Below are 25,501 nucleotides of genomic sequence, written 5' to 3' on the forward strand. Positions count from 1 at the left end.
TGTGGTATATCCAACGATTCCCAGATAACATTACAAGGGGAGTTTATTAACTTTAGTTCGTTGCAAGTTATAATTGCTCTTGCAAGTGGTGCAGAGTTTTTTTTAATGAAGTATGTAGATGTTAAATCAGCTGTATTTAATTTATTAATTATTTTTGCATTATAAGTGCCACGATAATGTTGGTTTAGGAAATATTTGTTAATTAAACCTATGCCATTGTATATTTATAAAGCATTCATAAAAGCTATAATGATCATTTATTTTTATGATTATATTTGATTATGATTTTATAATAGGACATATAAATAAGTCATTGTTTCCAGTACATAATATCTAGAGTTTGCTATAGTTAGTATAATTAATTATAAACGTAATTCTTCTGTTAATATCGTAATTGCCATTAAAGTAATGACTGCCTTTTACGTGATACCAACTATGTCTCTACTGAACAATTTAATCTGTCATAACGTCTGGTTCATTGACGCATGTCAAGAAAACAAAATAATTGCTACCACTATTATTTCACATTTTTACAGAAAATTATTAGGTTTCACTTCTTCCTCCGCTAGAGCAGTTCAATTACAATAATAATTAGCAATGTTTAAAAACCCAGGGAAGAGTTCAGTACCAGTGTTTCATTATAACAACATTACATTTAATCAACATTTCAAAAATTAATGATATTATTTCAGAATGACATAAATAATAATATTATTTATATGCAATATGCAGACATATTTGAAATTTTTAACACGTTGAGTGGTGGAGATATTGCCTAAGTAAGGAATTATATTATCAGTTCGTTTACTAAAGAAAAACTTTATGGCATCTTAATACAGAAAAACTATAAAACAATAATTCATAACACTACTTAATAAAATCTGTTATTTTATTATGTTTTTAACCAAAATACACTTGATCCATAAATGTATAATTTCATAGTCAGCATTTTGTAATAATAGATTTCTTTCTGAGCTTAGCTGTCGTTTCTATACCCATTCTATTCTGAATTTCTTCATTTCAACTTGGTCTAAAAATGTAACTTAATAACATCTTCCATAAAACCCTGTTTCTGCCCGTTTTAATTTTTTTATTTTCTTCTAATAATGTCCACACTTCTACTTTGTATGATATAGTGCTCTCTACCAAAGTTCTGAACAAAATTTTATTCCATTGTAGGGAATGTAACTTCCATTTTCATTTAAATGAAATCCTAGGTATTAGCAATATTGTGTTCTTCTAATATAAATCTACAACACTTCTACAATAAATCTTAAGATCTTATTTTTTCACATATCTTTGAACATCTTTGTTTATTTGACTTATATTGCAGTGGAACTTCGGTTTTACGGAATTTTTAAAATTTCTATTATATTGGAATTTTGACTTATTTTGGTTTTACAAATTTTTGAATATATGAATTCTTGAAACTAAGGAATGCATTAACTTATATACATATATATATATATATATATATATATATATATATATATATATATATATATATATATATATATATATATATATACTTCAAGTCACCTCTTGTTACAACTTTGGATGTAGAGACAGCAGAGACATTCATGTTCTTTCTGACCGAGACAATATTATACCATCCAGATAAGTACCTCATTTTTTAATTTGTTAAAAATCCTCAACATCAGCATTATAGAAGTGTACAAAATTTAAATCATATTCTTTTTTTTATAGTTTTAACATAATGTAATTATTTCAACACCATGTTAAATGATTTTGATTTCTTACATTTTGTTAAGTTTTTTCTGAAGATTGTATAAAAATTATAATAATTAATGAGAGAATATGTATTAGATTACTCTTTATGTATAAGATTACTCTTTAAGCCAGATACTCATACTGTCTGTTAAAACATACGCTTTACAAATTTCCGTATTATTCGACTTTTACTATTATTCACTGAATTTCACAACGTAGCTTGCGTTTTAAATATGCATCAGTAGTTGTTTGCATTTATCTACAGTCGACAGTAAGCTAAGTAAGGTGTCGAAAATTTGCATTAAATATTAGCGCACGTGGTAAATACAAAATGGATAAAAGGAAGTTGGTATTTTGAGGATCTTCTTCTTCTGGTTCCTATCCGTTTCGGATGTTGGAAATCATATTGGCAATCATGACCTTGCTCGCTGCGGCTCGAAACAGCTCCGTGGAGGTTTTCTTAAACCATGTTCTTAAATTCCGCAGCCATGATATTCTCCTTCTACCGGGTCCTCGCTTACCTTTGACTTTACCTTGCAATATAGACTGCAGCAGGGAGTAACGGTGCTGATTTCTCATAACGTGTCCCAGATATTGCAATTTTATGCGTTTGATCGTAAACACAATCTCTGGGTCCTTCTTCATTTTTTCTAGAACTTCCTTGTTCGTGATCCTTGCTGTCCATGATATTCTCAGCATTCTTCTATAAAGCCACATCTCAAATGCTTTAAGTTTTTTAATAGTGGTGTCTGTAAGCGTCCATGCCTCCGCCCCGTACAACAACACAGAGAAAACATAGCATCTCAAATGTCTCATTTTTGTATCCAGGGATATGTTGTGACTTTTGAAGATGGCGCTCATTTTGTTAAAGACCGTTCTTGCCTTTCCTATGCGGCACTTTATTTCCTGTACATTGCTCCACTGTTCGTTTATAATAGTTCCCAGGTAGCAATACTGTTTTACTCGCTCTATCTGCGTCCCATTAATGTATAGATGAGCCCCATTTATATTCTCCTTGCTGACAATCATTTGTTTGGTTTTGTGGGTATTAATGTTTAGTCCGTACTGTTGACTGTACTCGTTTATTCTGTCCATTAGCCTCTGAAGTCCCTCTAAACTATCTGCTATCACCATGGTGTCGTCGGCATATCTAACATTGTTTACTCTTTCACCATTTAGAAGGATGCCTTCGTCTATTCCGTAAAGAGCCTCGTTAAATTTTTTTTTTTTTTTTTTTTTTGAGGATACTATGGCATTATTTTCTCAGAAAGTTTTAACATTTTAACATTTACTTTTTTTTTTAAAATAATGCTCAAAAACGACTGTACGTTATAACATACAGTAGGATAACAGGCTACTCAGTCATAACATTTTGTAACTTTTTAGTTATTGGACAAAACCATTGACTCTCAATGAGTTATTAGATGATATTGAACACCTAGATGATCCGTCTTCATTAACTGATGGTATTATTGTGTTCCCTCCATCCAATAAATATGATACTGACGAATATTTCGGGGATGAAAACCGTATTGACATAAATAACCTTCCAGGTAGTCAATTAGAAGTACAAGCTGAAGTTGTTTTTGATAGTTCACCGTTGGAGAATTAAGGGCAGAATGAACTTAGATTATTTCAGATCCAGAAGATATTGCAATTGACGATTCTGATAGTAAAGATAACCTCCCGTTGTCTGTGCCTGTGTCTTGCTATGGTGTAAGTACTCCACAACCTAGGCCGAAGAAAAAAATAGAGTATTCCTGGACAAAACAAAATATTAATCCCAGTTTTTCTGACTGGAAGCCAATAAGTGAACCATGATACATGACAACAATACACCATGACCAAATATTCTCATGTCTTAACAGTTATTTTCCCTTTTTATTGATAATGACGTTGTAGACTTACCTACAAATTTTAGTAATCTATATGCATCTCAACACAATCGCTCTGGAGATACCAATCAAAATAAAATTAGGTGCTTTATTGGGATTACTTCTAAGTGGATATTTTTTATTTCCTCGAAGGTCTATTTACTGGGAGTACAACGATGACGCAAGGTGTAAGCTGGTGTATTCGGCTATATCGCGAGATAGATTCAATTTTATTATGCAAAATATACATGTTTCTGATAATACAGAATTACAAAAAGGCGATAAATTTGCTAAAATGTGTCCGCTACTTGACCAAATCAATAAAAATTTTCATAGGTTTCGTCCATTTAAAGAACATCACAGTGTTGATGAAGCGATGGTCCCTTACTATGGGCAGCATGGATCAAAACAATTTATCAGAGGTAAACCCATTAGATGTAGCTATAAACTATGGGTCGGAACCACAAAACAGGGATATGTCGAGTGGTTTGAATTTTATCAAGGTGCCACCACTTCACTTTCTGATACAAATACAAGGAATTAGGATTAGGAGCCAGTGTCGTATTTTCATTTGTCTATAAATTGCGGTCTGATAACCCAGGTGCTCCGTTCCACTTATTCTGTGATAAGTTTTTTACTTCACTTCCATTACTACGTGAGCTAACAACAAGTAATTTAAAATGCACTGGAAAAATTCGAGAAAATCAATTTCCGGGTTGTCTTTTGAAAAACTACAAGCTTTTTAAAAAATATCAGAGGGGTGTATTTGAATACTCACTCACAGAAGACAAAAATATTATAGTATGTAAATGAAACGACAATAATGTCTTTACTATTGCATTAAATGCTACTTTACCACTGCCAACCCTACAGGTGAAAAGATATTCGAAGAAAGAAAAGAAGAAAAGTATACTCATCCCACAGCCATGTTTATTTAACTATCATAATAAAGAATAGCTTTAATTTTTATACTTAGTTTCATTTATTGTATAATGAAATCATTGATCCAAGAAGCTTGGATTCCTACTATTGGTTATATCATACACCTGATAACTCAAAAACGGCCAACCTAAATGAAAAATTTTATTTGTAAACCTTGTATATAATTGAAGTATAAAGCCATTCATAGCAGAACTAATTAAAAATTTTGAGGTAAAAAGTTTTAGGAATATCTGGGTTAAGATCCTAGCTCCTAAAGAAGAATTGAATTAAATTAACTTAACTTATTACATTATATACCTAGCACTTCCCGTGCTAGAATCGGTATCAATAGGGTATTATGACTCATTTCAGCATCCTTGCTTTATCACACACTTGGGCTGATACAAATTCAACCTCGGAAAGTCTAATGGAAGTCTCCTAAAACTTGACGTGCAGTGGTTAGCGTACACCTACCAGGTGCCACCTGCTTTGGTGGCCATAAACGAAAACAATTTAATAATATCGTTTTCTGTCCTCTGGGCTATACGAAATGTGTAAAAGATTAAATTTTTTTATTAAAATTAAAACTATTTTAGGAGACATTCGTTGGACTCTCCGAGTTTGAATTTGTATCAGCCCAAGTGTCTGATGAAACGGGGATGCTGAAATAAGTCATAGCATGCTATTGATACGTATTCGAGCACGGAAAGTTTAACGAATTTGTCCTCCTAGGCCATATATTTGGCCATTTAATTCAACAAAGCGGTAGCAGCTTTTGCTAAAAGATTTAATTTTTTACACATCTCGTATAGCCTAGAGGACAGAAGACAATGTAATTAAATCGTTTTCGTTCATGGCCACTAAAGCAGGTGGCACCTCTGTACGCTAACCTCTGCAGTGGTCAAGTTTTAGGAAACATTCGTTGGACTTTCCGAGTTTGAATTTATATCAGTACGAGTTTCTGATGAAGCAGGTATGCTGAACTGAGTCATAACACTCATAACTAACGTTCTTATTATTATCTTGTCTTTTTATCTTTTTTTCCACAATTTTTTAGAGGCAATAAAGAGAAAAATCGGTGGCGCCCTTTCGGCAATAAGGTTGTCATTTGCTTCTTTGGTCTATTTATTTAATATTTCTGGTTTAGCTTCAGTAGCTAGTATCTTTTATTCTTTTCCTTACTTTCTCCCCGATTATACTTTAGTTTGTTTCACATCTCTTCCGATTCTGAGCAACGCGTTCTAGTTCATTTTGTGTGGATTAAACATCTCCAACGTTTGTTGCAACAAATCTATCGATCTTACTACATATTTTAGCCACATTTAGTGCGTTTTTTCTTTCATAATTTTATCTAGAATATATTTTCTATACTTTGATGTTGCTGTACTAAGCTATTTTCATAACTTTATCTTTTCCCTCTGATTATATTTTCTATCTCACATGTCCACCAATAAGGTATTGGATTGCTTACATTTTGTTTTTTTCTAACGCTTCTATAGCAGCAACGTGTATATAATCTTAAAGTTTTATGTATTACATTTTAATTAAAATATGGTCTGTTCACTTTTAAGTCCAAGGGTCTTATCATGCTCTGTTGTTTAATAACAACATAGTCAATGATTGATTTAAAGTTCCGCGTAGGTACGTCTATGTATACTTGTGTAAGTATGTCTCTGTGCTATTTGAAATTGTTAGAAAATATTGTTAGCAGAACTCTACAGGTTAATTTCGAGTATCATTTGTTGCTTCTCCTTCAAAGGGTCCTACAATACTGCTTTTAGCGTTTTTATCCACACGTCTCCTAGGATTATAACTTCTTTCTGATCGCTTATATTACCAATCACAGATGCTTAAGTTTCCAAGAACTCTTTTTTCTCTTCACGTGCATCATTATTCATACACACCTCAAGGTTTGAAGAAATGATACCTCTCTGAATGTGCCAGCATACAGTCATTGTCAAGTGATAAAAAATATTTTCTAAAAAAATACAAAAAACCAACAGACGGTAATAAGGAGGCACTTGCAAAGATAAGAGTGGGAAAACAACGAGTCACAACAACACATGATAACAGTTGTTAAATGCGATTTTTGCAAAAATGCCGAAGCAAGCAGTGAACAAAACTAACTATACATATGTACAGTTCTCATTTCAAGATTTTTTTTTAGTTATTCTTTTGAAATTCTTTTTTTTTGAAAATGGTTGTATTTTACTATATTTTATTAAAACATCATAAACAATCAAGGCATCACGTTTACTTATCCTTACACATTAATTTATGCACTCAATCTCGCGTAGATACGCGAGATTCCAGAGCGCGGATAGTTAAATGGTACTCAGGAAAAATATTACTGTATTTATTAGCAATGTATTTTTTATGTAAATGAGATTAATCTCTTGCCGTATTTATGTGTACTGTTAATAACTTCTTAGGATTTTTCACACATTGATAATGCTGTTTTTTTTTTATAATATATTTATAGTTATAATTGGCAGTTAGTAATATTTAGAAATACCAACAGGCCATAAAATTAACGTCAAAATAAAGTGTTACAATGACTTTCCCAATAGGGACTGCATGATAGCATTTATTTATTTATGATAGCCAATCTACTCAACGATGATCTGATAACATATGCGTCCAAAAAGAATAGAATAGGTTATCTACAATATTTTGTTATTAAAAATATATTAAAACAGTTTAAAAAATGAAGACAATTAATTACAAAGTTAACTTCAATATTTTTTAAGAGTTACAGAAATTTATTTGATTTGTTAAACAACAAGAATCCGAGAAATCTATAGGAATATGATCACAAAATACGCTCACAATCTACCTACACATTTAATAATAGTGATATATACAAACTAAGTTGGATGAGCACTTGGTAAAGTTTTAAAACTAAAAAAAAGTGGTACAGTAGGGTAGGTGGTACTGCAGACTATCGTGAATCTTTATACTATTTTATATGTTTTTTTAAAATTGAATGAAGTCATTTTATTATTTATTTATTGCTTTTTTTATAGATATTTTATTGATTTTAATAAATTGAAAAAGTTTAAATGATGTATGACGGACGCTCCTCGACGCGTAAATGGACTCTTCTATCTGTTTACTATGAAACGAAAGATAACATTGATATTGAGCAGTTTACATTTGAACTATTTTGGACAAGCTTAAAATTCAACAATGTATGGAAACTTTTTTTTGTCCAAATTTTTGAATACTGTAAATGAATATATTATTATTAATTCATGGATATACTTAAAGATTAAAGATGTATAAGGAAGATTATTATATCTGAATTAACTTTTTCACAATTAGGTCGATGATTAAAAGATTTATGTCCAAATAAAAAACTTTGCAAACTTTAGTCATGTTTACGTCTTTTTTTTTTGGTGAAAATTTGTGAAAATATAAATACAACCGAATATTATATAATGTAATATACCTATTATATTATTATAATTATATTAATATTTAATATTAAATTAATTATATAACATGGCAGATAAAGGTCGCCGTTTTAAAGTAAGTTGATTTCAGAACTAAGCAGTCTTAGAAACACACACGCAGCCTGGAAAAATTAATCTTTACTGATTATAACAGACACATTTTTGCATCAGCATCGGCTATAAACGCTTGTATATACGTTTAAGTCTTTGTGGACTTTTAGCGGGAATTAGGGCACTAACCCGTACCAGTATCGACACCATTATATTTAAAAGGTCAGGGGGGAAAACGGTTTTAGTCCAAAAAATCGAAATCTAGTTTTTGGCGCTATTATTTTAGTTCAGTGCCGTCCCTTTCAACCACGAAAAACACTACGAACAAAAATACTCTCAGTTTGATGTAATAGAGGAAGAAAGGTACGGCATAAGTGGTAAGAATGATTTAAGTTACAGCGGGCAGATGCAAGAACGAACAGGGTCCTAAGAATATGGTGGTGGACGCAGCACAGTCAGGTAAATTGTTATTAGTAGGGTCTCTAATATTGTTGAGACACGTTCGGTATTTTGAAGAGTTGTTTCAGTTTAAAAAAGTATTATAAAGTAAAGTTTATTGTTGTGTTATAATGGATAACGAGTTTGAAAGTGATCAAAGTTCTCATCGAGGTGGCGAAGTTGTCGTTTCAAAAACAACAAAGAAGAGAAAAAGTTATGGCCATGTAAAAGATGTCATGAAAACAATTAGACTAAATAGTCATACTGCAGGTGAAGACTGCAAGTGCCCCAGAATAAAATGCTTTGAAAATATTTCATTAGATAATAGACTAAGAATAATAAGACAGTTTAATGAACTGGATTCGTACGATAAACAAAATAGCTACTTAGAGGTCTTGTTACGGCTATACCGGTGCAAAGACGTAGGAGCAGAAAACCACACGAGGAGGCAAAGATTAATCAGAGTTCATTAGTGTACAGGATTAGAGTAAAAAGTAATGACAGTTTTCGTAACGTACCTGTCTGTATTAAAGCTTTTATTTCGATTCACGGGGTTACTTCTCGAAGAATTGAATAAATTTGAGAATCGTCGGCTTCTATTGGCACTGTAAAACCAGATGGAATGGGTAAGCATAATAACAGGCCCCACCAATTAAGTAACGAAACTAAACTTTGTGTCAATTAATTTCTTCAATCACTAAAGGGCAGAAAGTCACATTATTCTCTAGAAGACACTGATAAAATTTATTTACATGAAGATCTCAATATTTCAAAATTGTGGTCAATGTATAAAGGTTTGAATTCAAATAACAAAGTTTCCTATGACACGTTAAGAAATATTCTTAATCAAGATTATTATTTCCCGTTTAGTTACCCACGGAAAGATAAGTCTAAAAAAGCTGCATTCGAACAATCTATTGCTACTGAAACTGTGGAAGTGAAAGTTAACCTTGAAAAATACTTGAATAAGTTGTTAAGTGAGGAAAATCTCCATTTACGTAGGAATGCTGCATTTTATGACAAAGACTTAATACAAAAGAAAAGCCAGAAAAACTCATGTCATGGAAGCCATTGCTATGGATTTCCAAAAGAAATTGCACACTCCCAACATCTCTACAAATAATGTTTATTATAACCGACAATTCAATTTTGTCTCATTCAACATTTATGTTCTTTCTGTTTAAACATCTGTATTTTATACATACGATGAAAGTGTTGCTAAAAAGGGAGCTGTAGAGGTGTGCTCGATAATTGACCATTTTGTGACTTCCATTCTGTCTACGACTGTTCGTAATCTTGCAATATTTTGCGATAGGTGTGCTGGTGAAAACAAAAACTATACAGTGATACGTTATCTTCATTATTTAGTGACAAAGCAAAAACGATTTGACAATGTTAAAGTAATGTTTCCTATAAGAGGTCACAGTTACTTAGAGTGTGACCGTGACATGAGTCTCATCAATCAAAAATCCTATGTCGAGATTCCAGAGGAATGGAGGGAAGTTATAAGAAGTAGTGTTAGGTTAAAAGAGTTATAAGCTATAGAGATCTACATAAGAGAGCTATAAGTAGAAGTAGTTATAAGAAGTAGCGAAACCGTTTCCATTCATAGTAATTGACTATAAAAAAGACATGTTCAAGACTTGGACTAATTTTTTGAAGCCTATGTACTAATTAAAGTGCCCAGTACCTACAAGGCCAATCAGACGTCTTTATGTAGATAGTTCTACACCAAGGTTAGGTCATCACCGTTCTAGTTTCTTTGGTAGTTATTAAAGCCATGAAATTATCAATAAATACAAGAAAAAAAGGATGAAGGACCATTAAAAAGAGACCAGTCCCACACGAAAATTAAAAGTATTGTATGAGGCCCCAATCCCAATCTCTCGTGTGAAATACAATGACCTGCAATCTTTAACTAAATTTCTCATCCATACTGAAGCCAGGACCTTCTACAATAACTTGATGTGGGATGAGCATGATGACGTATACTTGGACTTCATGAACGATAATGATGAGTAAAGGTAAATATTTTTCTGCACTACAACTTATATTATGAACTTTTATCTGATTTATTAGTACCAGATCAGATTATCAACATTGGTAGATACACTAAAATTCATACTACAACTGGGTTTTGTTTTAAAATACTGCTCACACAACCAGAGTGCTGGTGGAGACCAAGAGAAAATTTAAATCGAGCATCCATTTTTAATATTACCAACACATATAGTGTTTTTAGGTTTGATATCACATATAATATGATTAAACCTTAAACCTTATTTCTAAAGGATAAACTTTGTTTTTCGTCTATTGAAAAATGTTGCTAAATGGACTAAAACCGTTTTTCCCCTGACCCTTCATTTTTCGGCACTTCTTTATTCTTGGCTCTTCCGATTGGTCTGGCTACTTACAAGATATTGGATTAGTTCCCTAAATAAATAAAAATTAGTGTTTAATTTCATCACAAATTGTATGCAAAAATTTCGTTTGTATGTCTGCTCGTCTGTCTAGTCTTATATTGAAAAAACTGTAGTAAATAGATAGAGAAGAACTGGCCACGGATTCCAATTCAGCTCTTAAAGTTATTATGAAAACAATTGTCAAAACGGAAATGCTACCGGTTTTGAGAAAATTAATAAAAACAGTATAACTCGCTAATGACGATATATACACTTTTTTGAGAACGGCCTTATGATCGCGTGCAAAAATACGTCTAAAAACAGGCTTGGGTAACTTCCGATTATAAAACTGTTTTACTTCCGGTGAAGATTTGTGTTTACTTCCGGTTTATTTTTGATTTGTTTAGATGTAGATTTAGTCATGGCCCATGCAAAAGTTGTTAAAAATTTTACTATTTAAAAATATTGGATCGAAATAAACTCGACCAACAATTTTGCTGGCAAAATAAAAATTCGCACAGAAAATTATTTATAATGTAGCCTCTTATTTTTTTTAAATATATATATATATATATATATATATATATATATATATATATATATATATATATATATATATATATATATATAAGAATAAGAAAAAAGAAGTACTTGTGACTCGTTTGGAACAAATATATAACTGTTTTGGATGGGTTGGAGTCAATAATAGGGCTATTGGTTAACTATTTTTTTTATTCTCGAGCTTTCAATTGTGTTTACAATTATTATCAAGAGCTAAAAAAGACAAAATACTTACAAGGTTGAAGTAAAAAGAAAAAACAATTTTTGTTAACTTACCAAATAAAAATTAGTTTGGTAAGTAAAAATCACTGCTTACATCTTCAAAATATTTATTATATTGCCAAAAGTAAAATTTCGTTTAAACATTCTTTTTTGTTTAGTAACAAAAAGAAGAAGATTTATTCACCGTTGACAGATGTCTGAAAGAATGTGACAGATATATGGAGAATTAAATATGACATTTTACAAGTTTTATATATAAATCATAAAGAAAGAATATAATTATAAATTTTGCTTAAATTTTGAATTTCAGATCTTTTGTTTAAACTCTTATCATTTTTGCTAATACAAACCATTTCCAAAAAAGTCCTTTTAAATTTATTACTTTCACTACATACAATTTTAATGTTATCAAAATCCATAATATGGTCTTTATCGATTACATGTTCTGCCAAAGCACAAGATGGTTTTTTAATTCTGCAATCACTTTTGTGAGAAATAATGCGATTTGAAAGATTTCTTCCGGTCTCACCAACATATTCAGCCTCACACTGAGTACAACTAATGCTGTATACTAAATTCGTTTTTTCAAATTTGTCTATAGGATATTTAGTTTTAGAATATAAAGATGAAATAGTTTTGATGTTCTTTGTTGCTATTTTTATATTGTCAATAACCTTTAGTGTTTGTATTAATTTAGGTGTTAATGATGGTATAAAAGGTAGTGAATGATAATAGATGTTCTGATTGTTAGATACAATGTTTTGAGATTGAGCAAAAAATGGTGTTAAATTATTTATATTACCAATATTAGAAAAAAGCATCCTATGTAGCATATCTGGAGATAATTAGATAATTCTCTACCATTCCTTGACATGAGAATTGTAAGAAATACAGACAATATGTTGAAAACCAGATGGTTCAGAAAACCCATATGTAGTAATAGATTTATAAGCTATTACTCTCACCATCCAAATAAGATGAAAATGAACCTTATAACAGGATTAAAAGAACGTGTTTTAAAACTTTCTCATCCAGATTATCTTCAGGAAGATCTTCAGTTATTAAAAAATATTCTAATTGAAAACTCTTATCCTCCAGATATGCTACATAGGATGCTTTTTTCTAATATTGGTAATATAAATAATTTAACACCATTTTTTGCTCAATCTCAAAACATTGTATCTAACAATCAGAACATCTATTATCATTCACTACTTTTTATACCATCATTAACACCTAAATTAATACAAACACTAAAGGTTATTGACAATATAAAAATAGCAACAAAGAACATCAAAACTATTTCATCTTTATATTCTAAAACTAAATATCCTATAGACAAATTTGAAAAAACGAATTTAGTATACAGCATTAGTTGTACTCAGTGTGAGGCTGAATATGTTGGTGAGACCGGAAGAAATCTTTCAAATCGCATTATTTCTCACAAAAGTGATTGCAGAATTAAAAAACCATCTTGTGCTTTGGCAGAACATGTAATCGATAAAGACCATATTATGGATTTTGATAACATTAAAATTTTATGTAGTGAAAGTAATAAATTTAAAAGGACTTTTTTGGAAATGGTTTGTATTAGCAAAAATGATAAGAGTTTAAACAAAAGATCTGAAATTCAAAATTTAAGCAAAATTTATAATTATATTCTTTCTTTATGATTTATATATAAAACTTGTAAAATGTCATATTTAATTCTCCATATATCTGTCACATTCTTTCAGACATCTGTCAACGGTGAATAAATCTTCTTCTTTTTGTTACTAAACAAAAAAGAATGTTTAAACGAAATTTTACTTTTAGCAATATAATTGTCAAAAATAAAAATTTTATGTTGGCATTTATGACATTGAGGCTATTTGTAGTTGGTTGCTATTTGAACTTATTTATAAATTCAATTATTTTTATATTAAAAAAATGTTTTCAAAATTATAAAAATTTTCGGAGAAACATTTATTAGATAAAAACATTTTTGTATTAAATATTTTGAAGATGTAAGCAGTGATTTTTACTTACCAAACTAATTTTTATTTGGTAAGTTAACAAAAATTGTTTTTTCTTTTTAGTTCAACCTTGTAAGTATTTTGTCTTTTTTAGCTCTTGATAATAATTGTAAACACAATTGAAAGCTCGAGAATAAAAAAAATAGTTAACCAATAGCCCTATTATTGACTCCAACCCATCCAAAACAGTTATATATATATATATATATATATATATATATATATATATATATATATATATATATATATTTATTAAATTTTAAATTTTTTTTAAATAAAAATGTATATTTGCTTCTGCGATAAAGTTAAACGTATTATTTAACCGCTACTTTTATTATTATTATTAATATTATAGTAATTGCTTAAGCTGAAATTTTACCGAAATAATATCCTTGACTTTTTAATCGATTCCTCTTTACTAATCATACAAATTTATATGAGTATTTTGTAATGTAATTCCTATCTGATATATTAGTGTGTAATTAACAAAACTTCCGACATATTTTGATTAGCTGAATGAGGAATTCAAATGATTTACACACTGGTATTGGATAAACACTGGAGAAACGTGTGCTGATGCTCCACCACTCCTTACTCACTGTCTGTATATTTTCGGAATTTTAGTTCTGGTGACATGTTTTAAATAGGTTAAACCGCGTTGAATGCTGAGTGCAAATGAAGTAGGTATGCAGTTTTTATTGATTTGAAACAAGCCATTTGAAATGACATAATAATAAGAAATCAAACGATTCAGTCATGTAAGAACTAGTAATACTAAAAAAATAGTCCAATTTGTATCTCTATTCATCATAACACATCCAACGAGATAAAAAAAAGAATATGCGTGGCTAACTGCTGTTATTTTGGCCTGGGCCCTCAACTAATAGCGAGAAGTCTGTCAATAGCAACAAAGTGCAAACTTTATAAAACAATAATACGCCCAGTGCTCACATACGGATCGGAAAAATACAAAAGTATTGAGGACCATATTATATGGCGGAGTAAACGAACAGGGTCTGTGGAGAAGGCGATATAACTTTGAACTCTATAGACTTTTTGGTGATGCAGATATTGTGAAGACCATCAAAATAAACCGCCTAAGGTGGGTGGGCCACGTTATGCGGATGGATGAGAGTGATCCCACTAAAATAACTATGCTAAACAGGCCGGTCGGAAGAAGAAGAAGGGGGCGACCTAAACTCAGATATCTGGACGATGTACAGGAAGATCTGAGGGAGATTGGAGTGAGGGGCTGGAGAAGACAGACACTCGATAGGGAAGGATGGAAGAATGTTTTGAAGCAGGCCAAGGCTTACGAAGGGCTGTAGCGCCAACTGATGATGATATAGGAAACTATGACACTTTATAAGAACAAAAACTCGAAAAACATATACATTATACATACATTGATAATTACTTCACTTATGATGCAAATAAAATTACTTACAATTTAAAATTTTGAAGTGTTTCATATTTAATTTATTGAAACGAAAAGCACACTGATTTCTGCTTCCTTTACGAATGCCACTACTAACGTTGCAAACTGAATGAAGTTAACCAATGTTGACGCAAGCCCAATTTTTTATTGTTGATATTTGTACTGCATTGTATAATAATGATTAAACAAACAAGTTAAACATTTTATATAAACTAATTTCATTTATGACAAAAAAATAAATTTAATTCAATCATGCTTTAGCTGTCCTACTTTAATCTAATTTATATTGGATAAATATTTTTTTATTCTGACGCCTTGTTGTGTGTTTTAATCACACATCTAGAGCCGATATTTTTTTTGTAGCTGGCCTATTATTAGTGGAAAATGTAACTACGGTATAATGTCACGGCTTTTATTAAATTCACCACAACATAAATAACTGAAAAACTTCGCAAACGTAGGTTAAAGAAAAATCAGTTTCTGGGTAGAAGGGTGTTAATTTATAATAGTGATGCGTAAGTTAAAGCCTCTCTTAATCAATTGTCAACCATATCTTGGTACACGCTTGGTACACGCTGTTTAAACAAACGAGGTACTGACGACTGCATATGGTGGTATAATCCTATTGATCTAAAACGGCAACAATTCTTTTTTCATATACTGAGTGACAAACGGAAGATTCAAATTTCTAGTGGCATGAAAAATACTAACAGCTATTAAAAATTACTCCTACTCCTATGTTGGGGAGAAGGGGAAAGCACCCCAATGAAATGTTTTTAGTAGTGTATCATAATATGGCAATAATAAAATAAATAACAAAATTACTGATCTTGATCCATGTGATCAAGTTAATTCATCCAATGATCCACAACTAAATAACATCCTGTTTGCAGCAGGAAAGTGAGATAAGAGAATTTATGAAATGATGCGTTCAGAACTAAATTTAATACGTTTTTTGAAATCGTCTTTGAGCAATAATATATATTTCAGAAACTTGGCCCCTAAAAAAATGTAATGAAAACATCTTACACAATGTTTCAAGAGGAAAGTACCGAAGAGAATTTAAACAGCGGCAAATAATAAAGCGGTATGGAGAAGACGATACAACTGCGATTTGTATAGAATATACCAGGAACGATATATTGTTAAACACATCAAAATAGGACGTATAAAGTGGGTAATGGAGATGGCTTGAGATGAACTAGTTAGAGAAACGCTCTGTGATACACCCATTGGAGACATGAGAAGAGAAATACCTAAGATTCCTTGATATCATCGACAAGGACAAAATAAACATGGAAATAATAAAGATGTTTTATCCATCCAATAGTAGGCGCACGATCAGTGTGTTATTAAGTGTAATATATCCTACTTTAACATAGATGGGCAGCATATCATCATCATCATCATCATTCAATCTTCGCTTATCCACTGCTGAATATAGATCTCCCTCATAATTTTCCATCTATTTCGATCTTGTGCCTCTTGCATCCAATTCCTATGACAACGTTTTAGATCGTCAGTCCAACGTGTTGGTGGACGACCTCTACTTCGGTAGGCATCATCTCTTGGTCTCCATTCCAGTATCCGCTTTGTCCATCTATTGTCTGTCATTCGAGCCACGTGACCTGCCCAGTTCCATTTTAGTGTTGCTACTCTCTCTACTGCATCAGCCACTCCTGTTCTTTGTCGTAGCTGGCGATTTGGGATCTTGTCTCGTAGTGAAACGCCCAACATAGCACGCTCCATCGCCCTTTGACACACACGAATCTTTTGAACTGTTCTCCTTGTCATGGTGAACGTTTCGGCACCGTAAGTTAGCACTAGCAAAACACACTGATTAAACGTTTTTCTTTTAAGGCATATTGGTATATCAGACGATTTGAAAATATGGTTCAGCTTGCCGAAGGCTGCCCAAGTCAGTCTTATACGACGGAGAAGCTCAACGGTTTGGTTATCTTTTCCTATGCGAATCTCATGACCTAGGTATTTATAGGCCATTACCTGGTCTATGGATCTTGTTCCTACGCATATATCTTCGCTGACTACAAGATTTGTCATCATCTGGGTTTTAGATATATTTATTTTCAATCCCCCTTCTAGCGAGGAAAGGTAGAGCTGATTTAAAAGTTCTTTGGCCTCATCTATCCTATCAGCTATTAGTACAGCATATACAAGGCAGCATATACAGCTCTTAAAAACGTATTTAAAGACGGTAACCTACAGATTAATCTGAAGCAGAAAGCCTTCGATCAGTGTGTTTTACCAGTAATTACCTAAAAAACAGAATCAGAGGTAAAGATTTTGGGGAGAGCTTGCAGATTAAAATGATGAGCTGGTCACGTGGCAAGGATGTAGGATAGAAGGAGGAGACGCAAATTAACCGAATGTGGACCAAGAACAGATAAACAAAACAGAAGAAGACTGCCTATATGATGGCAAGATGATCTGCGAATGATGACGAAAAATTGGATCCATACTGCAGAAGAACGTACACTCTGAATACAAATAGGGAAGAAATACAATGATGATGATGATGACTACGATTTTCTAGCATTTCCAAGTAATTTAACTATTCAAATTGACAGCCTTGTTAAAAATCCCAAATCATGTATAAGTAACATTTACATGCAGAAATATTTTGCATTATAAATTAAAGTTGCTCCAGATGAAGAAAATATTTTGGATATTGTTTAGTACAAAATGGTAGTCTATTTTAGCATTTAAAATACATTTAAACTGTTTTAGCAATTTTTTTAAATAAACTGTTTGTTATAGCAGAAAGACGGTATAAGATTTAATTTCGATTGCAGGGCATCTGCAAGCTGGTTATACGTATTCCAACCTCTTTAGGTCTCATAAAAACGTTATCTATCGTTATAAGATTTTTTAGACCTCCTGAAAAATTTTCATATTTGCACATACGAGGTCTTGCACTTTCACCGACGATATGCAGTTGCTCTGTGCATATGTCGTTGCAGAGCAACTGCATATGTCGTTCTGATGAGACCTAAAGAGGTTGAAATACGTATAAGCGGCTTACAGATGCCCTGTAATCAAAATTAAATCTTATACCGTCTTTCTGTTTTAGTTCTTTACTCTGTTTCGAGTACCAGAAACTGAATTCACTAAGAATTTTTACCATGATGAACGTCATGTGGAATGCAAATTATAGATTCTCTTGAAGGCTAATTCATAAATCTGTCTGCTCTGCAAGTTGTAGAAAGCACAGTGGTAAAGATTTAAATTTAGTTTCGCCATGTAGGAAATCTTAGAATTCCTAGTGTTGTTTTTTGTTATAGCTTTTTTACACCTTTTAAATAATAAATCTTAATAACTTACTGACAATTCACATTAATTTAATAGGTAGATTGATTGGAATGAAAAGCAGAAATTTACATTTACAATTTTCCCTTGTATTTCATATGATACATTTAATAATTTATCACTCCGTATAGGTATATCTAAAAGCTTAATATTTAGGTATTATGGATATTTGTTTTTCATTAATGCAAGGACGGACTGTCCAAATACTGCCAACGTTGGTAATGTTTGTCTGTCCTAGTTATCATATACCTCCACAAATTATAATAATATACATAAATTCTTTATTTTTATTTTTTTGACGCCACATCGGAAGCCGTTTTAGAAAGTAAAAATTAAAATTAAAAATATAGCTTTCGACTTGGAGGACTAAACGTTAAAATAAATTATAATTATGCACTTTTTAAGTCAAAGAAGCCTTACAAAATAAAATATGTAAAATATGCCACAAGAAATGCCACTTCAGCAAAATTTGAATAATTACCATTGTAGTGTAGAGACGTATAAAAATGTGACCAATATGAGCCAGGATATCAGCTCCTCAGCAAAGAGAATATTGGCGAACAAGTTTTAAATCTGCCCGGTAGGTCTTCATTCTTCTGAAAATGAGAGTCAAGATAGAGAAAATTATGGTACGGTATTATAACCAGCAGACTCCAAGCTGAAACAGACAGACTAGATATAATACCCCAAGCCCAATTCGGTTTTAGATCAGAACACTTCAGTGAGCTACAAGTACTCAGATTAACAGAGTACATAGCAGCTGGATTTAATGATAAACAATACACAGGAGCTGCCTTCCTAGATGTAAGCAAAGCTTTCGACAGAGTCTGACATAAAAGACTGATCTACAAAATGAGAAGATACGGCTACAGTGGAGCAATGACAAGGCTAATCTCTTCGTACTTGAGCAATTGTAGTTTCAGAGTTCGAATAGAACAAGTCTTATCCGAACGCGGGAACCCGGAGGCTGAAGTGCCACAGGAAGCGGTACTGTCACCTCTACTGCACACGATATACACAGCAGATATACCTAGAACACCAGGTATATTACTAAGCCTCTATTCCGACGACACAGCGATAGCGGCCAAACACAGAAATGTAGACATAGCGGTAAACAACTTACAAACAGCGCTAGATGACATAGAAGAATGGAGTTTAAAATGGAAAATCGCTATAAACTCCGAAAAGACACAGGCTGTACTTTTTAAAAAGAGGCACCAACAATCAGAAGAACAGGTGACTGTGCAAGACAATCCCATCGAGTGGAAAAGCGAAGCAAAATATCTCGGAGTAATCAGGGACAAAGGCTTATTAACGTTCAGTAAATACGTAGACGCTACAATACAAAAAGCCAACATGACAAGAGCATCAATAAGAGGCCTAGCAGGAAGAAAAAGCAAACTCAGAATAAAAACCAAAATAAGATTAATAAATAGTATAATTCTTCCTATACTAACATATGTATCTCTCGCATGGGGACACATATGTAACACAACAAAAAAGAAAATACAAGCGGCACATAACAGCAGCCTAAGAGAAGCAGTCAACGTACCGAGATACGTTGCAGAAAGATTCCTCTTCAGAGAATTACAACAAATTAGAGTGACTGATATAACCTCCTGAGACCTGAGCTGATTCTTTTTGTTTTTTTTTTTGATTAAATAGTAAAACTCGTATGATGTTGATTATAAAAACACATGTAAATTTTTCTAAATTTTTATTTTGTTGTTAAATATGAAAAAAATTATGTCCATTCAAAAGGATATCAGGATCGCATCAATACAAAATTATTATAAATGAAACTGTTTAAAGCAATTGTTATTTCCCGTTAAACATAAAAATATGTCACATGATTCACAATAAACTTTTGTTTTACCCTTGCAACCTGGAAGCTTGCATCTAACAGAATTTTTTAACGCGGATGCCATTGCAGGAATGTGTTGTATCTTTCTTTTAGTAGAAGTTTGAAGTGATGGTCTAGGATTGGAACTGTTTCTAGTTACTAATGTTGAAGTGTTCCCAAAATCAGAATTTTCAGAAATGTTGTCTTTAAGGAGCAACTCGGAAACAGCTATTTTAAATTCCACGAACTTCATAACGGTTTTATTAGCATCACCAAGTTGCTTATGGTCATCTCTGTATAGAATCCAAGAATTGGCAATCGCAAGATCAAATAAGTGAAAAATGGTTTTGACTGTCCATTTTTTACTTCTAGCTCCCATTCTATAATAACTTATCATCCCTGTCAATTAAATCTATTCCCCCATGCATTCATTATACTTTTTAACAATGTTTGGTCTAGGTACCTCAATATATCGGGAGTCCTTTTTTGACCACCGCTTACATTCATCTGAAGGTTCTATTTGCAATGCAGTTGACGCTAGCATAACTGATTTCATATCATACCATTGGACTATGTTAATTTTTCCATCAGCTCTTACATCCTGCTCAGATGAACCACGACCCAATCGAGTCATCACCTTATCCGATGTTACATGAACTGCTTTGGGTATTCTGGATCTCATTATTGTACCAGTTAAAAAAATATTTTTGTTTAACATGTACTCAAGTAAAGGTAAGGTGGTGAAATATCTATCGATGAACACATGTGTTCCTTCTAATAACGTTGTAGATAACTTAATAACTGCGGATGGACCAACACCAAACTTCTTAACATCATCATCATTCTGCAGAAATGTATTTTTCTCTTGATAAATATCGAAGTCTAATATTAATCCTTTGGGAGTGGCACAGACAAAATTTTTTAATCCTTCTGGGTTAGGTTTACCTCGAACAAATTGTTTCATGTTACACACGCCCGTAAAAGGTATCATTTGTTCGTCCACAGCAACCTCATTGTATCTTGGAAGTGTCAAGCAACCTCTTCGTATTCTGTCAACTAAGGGCCGGATCTTAAATAATTTGTCAGCATTTCTTTGATCTTGAGGCACATCAGCGTCAATAACTACTTTTTAGTTGCTCCTGATTTGAAAATATCTATCACGAGTCATGGCTTGTGCAATGCTGTTGACTTTTGTTGTCTTAGCCCAAAACATTCTAATTTGTGGATAATTCAGACAGGACATTAGAATAGATATTCCAAAAAAATTTTTCACCTCCGTTAGAGTAACGTTCAAAGGTTTTCCTTTTTCTTGCAAAAATTTAATATTTGTACAATTACAAATATTCTCAAAATCTGAATCATCAAAATACATACCGACATAGTTTTCAACTTTCCAATTTTGCCTCTCGTAGACTGTATCGACAATTCCAGTAAAGTCTATATGCTGAGGGACAAAAACACCCATTTTTTTCCATGTATTTCGGTTCTCCTTTTTTTTTTCGTTCACTGAGTGGCACGTTATCTAATTCATCTTCGGGTGGCATTTCTGTATCTTGTTCATCATCTGTATGTTGGGCCGAATCTGATTGCTGAGGCTGATACGATTCTTCATTTGGATCAAAGTCGTCATCAGAGTTTTCAGAATCTGAAACGTCTATATCTGAATTTTCCAGGCATTCAAGAAGTCTTTCAATGTCAACTTCGGGTCTTAAATATTTTTTATTACCAAACACAGCTGAAACAAAAAAGTCTAATATAATATTTTATGTATGCCTAAGGACCTGACGTCCATAAAAAAGGACATCCCCGTTTTAGATAAAAAACAATTTAAAAATGGTTTGATAAGACAACTACATCGCATGAATGCATTTATAATATCCTAAGTTATTAGACTAAGCAACATTTAGGTTAATAATCTAATAAAATTAGCTACTTACCATCAATTGTTTTTCTATAACTGCCCGCCATTTTTGCCACTTGAGATTAACAGGTTAACTAAGTTATAATGTGGTCACAGTAATACGGCGCGCTGTTGTCAGGGTCACTTGTATATACACTACGATGAACCGTGGGACTCGGCGCTGTAAATTTAGTTCTTTCCAAAAAAATATATAAAACGTAAATGTCCATTTAATTGGACATCAGGTCTCAGGAGGATAATAAAGGAAAAAGCAAGGACAAAGTTCGCGGAGATAGAGAACCATCCTAGTCACATATTGCGAGAGATCATGAGGTACGACGCTTTCCACAGATGAAAACACAAGAGACCCAAACAACAAATAGTAGAATAAAACCAAACTTACTAGAGAGAAAATCAGTAAATACACCAGAGAGAAAACAAAACACCAGAGAAAAAACACTACAAAAAGCAACAAAAACAACGCACCAGAAGATAGTTCGTAGCTAAAAAAACTCGTGGACAATCGCAACGTACAGCGCGGACCCAGTTAATTTTAAGTACATAATTATTTTACTAATATGCACTAATTCTGATTTTATGTTTCAGGCATCCTACAAAAAAATATTCCAAAAACACACAAAAAACGGCTTTGGCCAACTAAAAACTCAAAAAACTACTAACAAAAACCAGCGCAAGCCACAAAAAAAAATAAAAAAAACCATTAAAAACTCAGGCACGTAGGGTCCAACTCCTTGAGCACCAAGTCGCCGAACTGAGCCTAGCTCAGAGCGAAGACCCCAAGTAAGCAATTTTAGTTCGCGGATAAGCCACAGTAAGATAACAGGAATATAGCGACAATGCGCTGTCCTGAGTTTTGAATTCGGTTAGGAAACCATGTTGGAGTTCTAATACTCAGGACTTCCACATGAAGAGCATTTGGCTGATAGTTGTGCCCCTATCGCGCATCAGAGTGCTATAGGGGGGAAAGGGATGGTCTGGAGCATTGGAGCGCGGTGGAGTGACTCCTGTTTTTTACTCGAGTTAATACACCTCGTTCCAATGAATTGTTACACCCGAACGTAATTCTTAGGGGTGAACATGTCTCACAGGATGGGTTTAATTAAATTGCATGCTAATCAAAAGAGTGACGAATCTGGTAGACCATTTTGGGGAACGAGAATCTTCGGACATTGTCGACTTTTAACGTAGGCCTATGAGATTTGACTTGAAAATATATAACCGCTTTATGAAAATGAAGTTAATCTACATACCCATGTAGTTTTTTATTTAGTGTTAAAGCTTATTTATTTAGAAATCTGCTTTTTTCCCGTTATGTACTTATCGTTTTATGAAATTTAAAATTTAGTGTATACTAAATTTAAACATGGATTTTATATGTATGTTATTTTAAAACATAAATTAAGTATCCTTGATATGTTATTGACTTGGTAATGGTGGTATTTTCTGTTTTAATATGTGTATCCAGATCCTAGTGCATTCTGCCGAGGAATTTGAGACGCAAATGGTTTTTTTAACATAATAAGAACAACTTCTTTGATTTTTCTCTTTTTACCATCTGTGTCTTTCAGGACTAAACTTGAATCTTCTCACTGAACTCTATGTTCAGTTTCTCATGCGTATATACACATTTAAGATTTACCAAATTATAGTAAGTATAGTAAGTATAGTAAGTATAGTAAATTAAGTATAAATACAATTCTTTTTTCTTTCTTGTTTATTGTAAGGTTTCGTTGTGTTTTTATTTGGAATTTTGTTAAAAAAGGACATTTTTTCTATCGTCTTGTTATTATCGTCGTAATATATCTTGTGAATTTTATAGTATCCCGTTCTAAGTTGTTCTATTCGGACTAACATTGAAAATTCCTTATTTATAAACAAAAAAGGATAATCATTTTTTAACAAATGTTTTTCCTATAAGAACGAATTTTCATTAGAACAAATAATTCTAGATTTATGATATAAGGATTTAATCATTTTTTTTAATATTGATGGTGTGATTTGATTTATAATTTAGGTTGTTGGTATGTGTTGGTTTTCTGTACACGTTTGTCTAATATCCAGTATCCTTCTTTGAGATTGAAACATCCAGGAAAGGTAGTGTGTTATTATATTCCTTTTCCATGGTAAATGTTATTGTCTCTTCTTTATCGTTTATATCATTTAGGAATGTGTCCAACAACTCTGATCGATGAGGCCATAATGAGAATACACTATCTAGATATTTCCACCATATTTAGGTGAAACATCAAGACCATTAAATGTTAGAATAAGGGAACATCATTCTTATATCAAAAACAGGAAATTTGATAGATCTCAAACATGTAAACCCACATGGGAAAATGAGAACAGTCGAAAGATTTAAGTATAGTCTGAACGAAACATATGGTAAAACTGGGATTTGGTTACCCATATTAAAAAAATCAATAAAAAGAACATGCCACTATTAATAAGTCAATAACATATCGAGGATACATCATTTATGTTTTAAAATAAAATACATAAAAAATCAGAGTTTGTTACCTGTCTTGGCATAATCAATTATGTAAGTATATTTGTAATACACTTATAACAGTCAAATACACTTAATATTTAGCTAATCCGATTGGCATAATTTATAAGTCATAACCATTGTAATTTCTTTTTTTTAGTGGTTAAATAAACTTATAGAGAACTCTGCCTGTATTGGTATGGGGTGAACTGAGTAGCTCTATAACCGGTGCAGCCGGTCCCAAGCCCAGATAAAAGAGGAGGGATAATAGAGGAGTAACACCTTTAAAAAAAACCAGAGTTCAACAGCCCCGGTTGAAAGCGCCCTGTAAGGGCTCCCTGTCTTGGATTACAGAAAAAGGGTATATGATGCTCTTAAGCTGCAGTGAAAGCAAATTGTCAAGGAGAAGGAAAACTCCAAAATTAAACCCTGGCCCTCCAAGTCGGAGATTGAGGCATCGGGCTAACTCCCCGTTACTCAGAAAAAAATAAAATGTTAAAAAACCTAGCAAAACGCATCGGAATGATCGATTAACAAACGACGACGTACGCTACGAAAAAGGAGTATGAATTTTGGAACTTCGAACGTGCAAGGTTTTAGACCTAAAATAAATGAAATAATGTATGTAATGAGTAAGCTGAAATTGGACATCACAGTGATCACAGAAACAAAACGAAAGGGCCAAGGATCAGAAAACATCGGAGAATATGATCACTTCTACAGCGGGGTACCAAAGGTATTACAAAAAGAGCTCAATAAGGTGTTGCCATATTAATACGTAAGAAGCTAAGGAAATACATAACTACTTGGGAGG

General features: G+C 32.5%; 1 protein-coding gene across 8 annotated transcripts in view; it reads right to left on the reverse strand.

Annotated features, from left to right (window-relative positions):
* The window catches only part of LOC140434504 (very long chain fatty acid elongase 7-like), a 354,979-nt gene that overhangs the window by 85,011 nt on the left and 244,467 nt on the right, over positions 1-25,501 (reverse strand). The window contains exon 1 of one of the 8 annotated variants that reach the window (XM_072522818.1): positions 15,118-15,200. The exons of the other annotated variants lie outside the window; for them this stretch is intronic. Coding sequence (XP_072378919.1) covers positions 15,118-15,142 — 25 coding nt within the window. The 5' untranslated portion in view covers positions 15,143-15,200. Of the gene's footprint in view, positions 1-15,117; positions 15,201-25,501 lie in introns of those variants that run through there. 8 annotated transcript variants of the gene reach the window in all.

The sequence above is a fragment of the Diabrotica undecimpunctata genome, chromosome 2, assembly GCF_040954645.1.
Source record: "Diabrotica undecimpunctata isolate CICGRU chromosome 2, icDiaUnde3, whole genome shotgun sequence".
In the NCBI taxonomy this organism is placed as follows: Eukaryota; Metazoa; Arthropoda; class Insecta; order Coleoptera; family Chrysomelidae; genus Diabrotica; species Diabrotica undecimpunctata.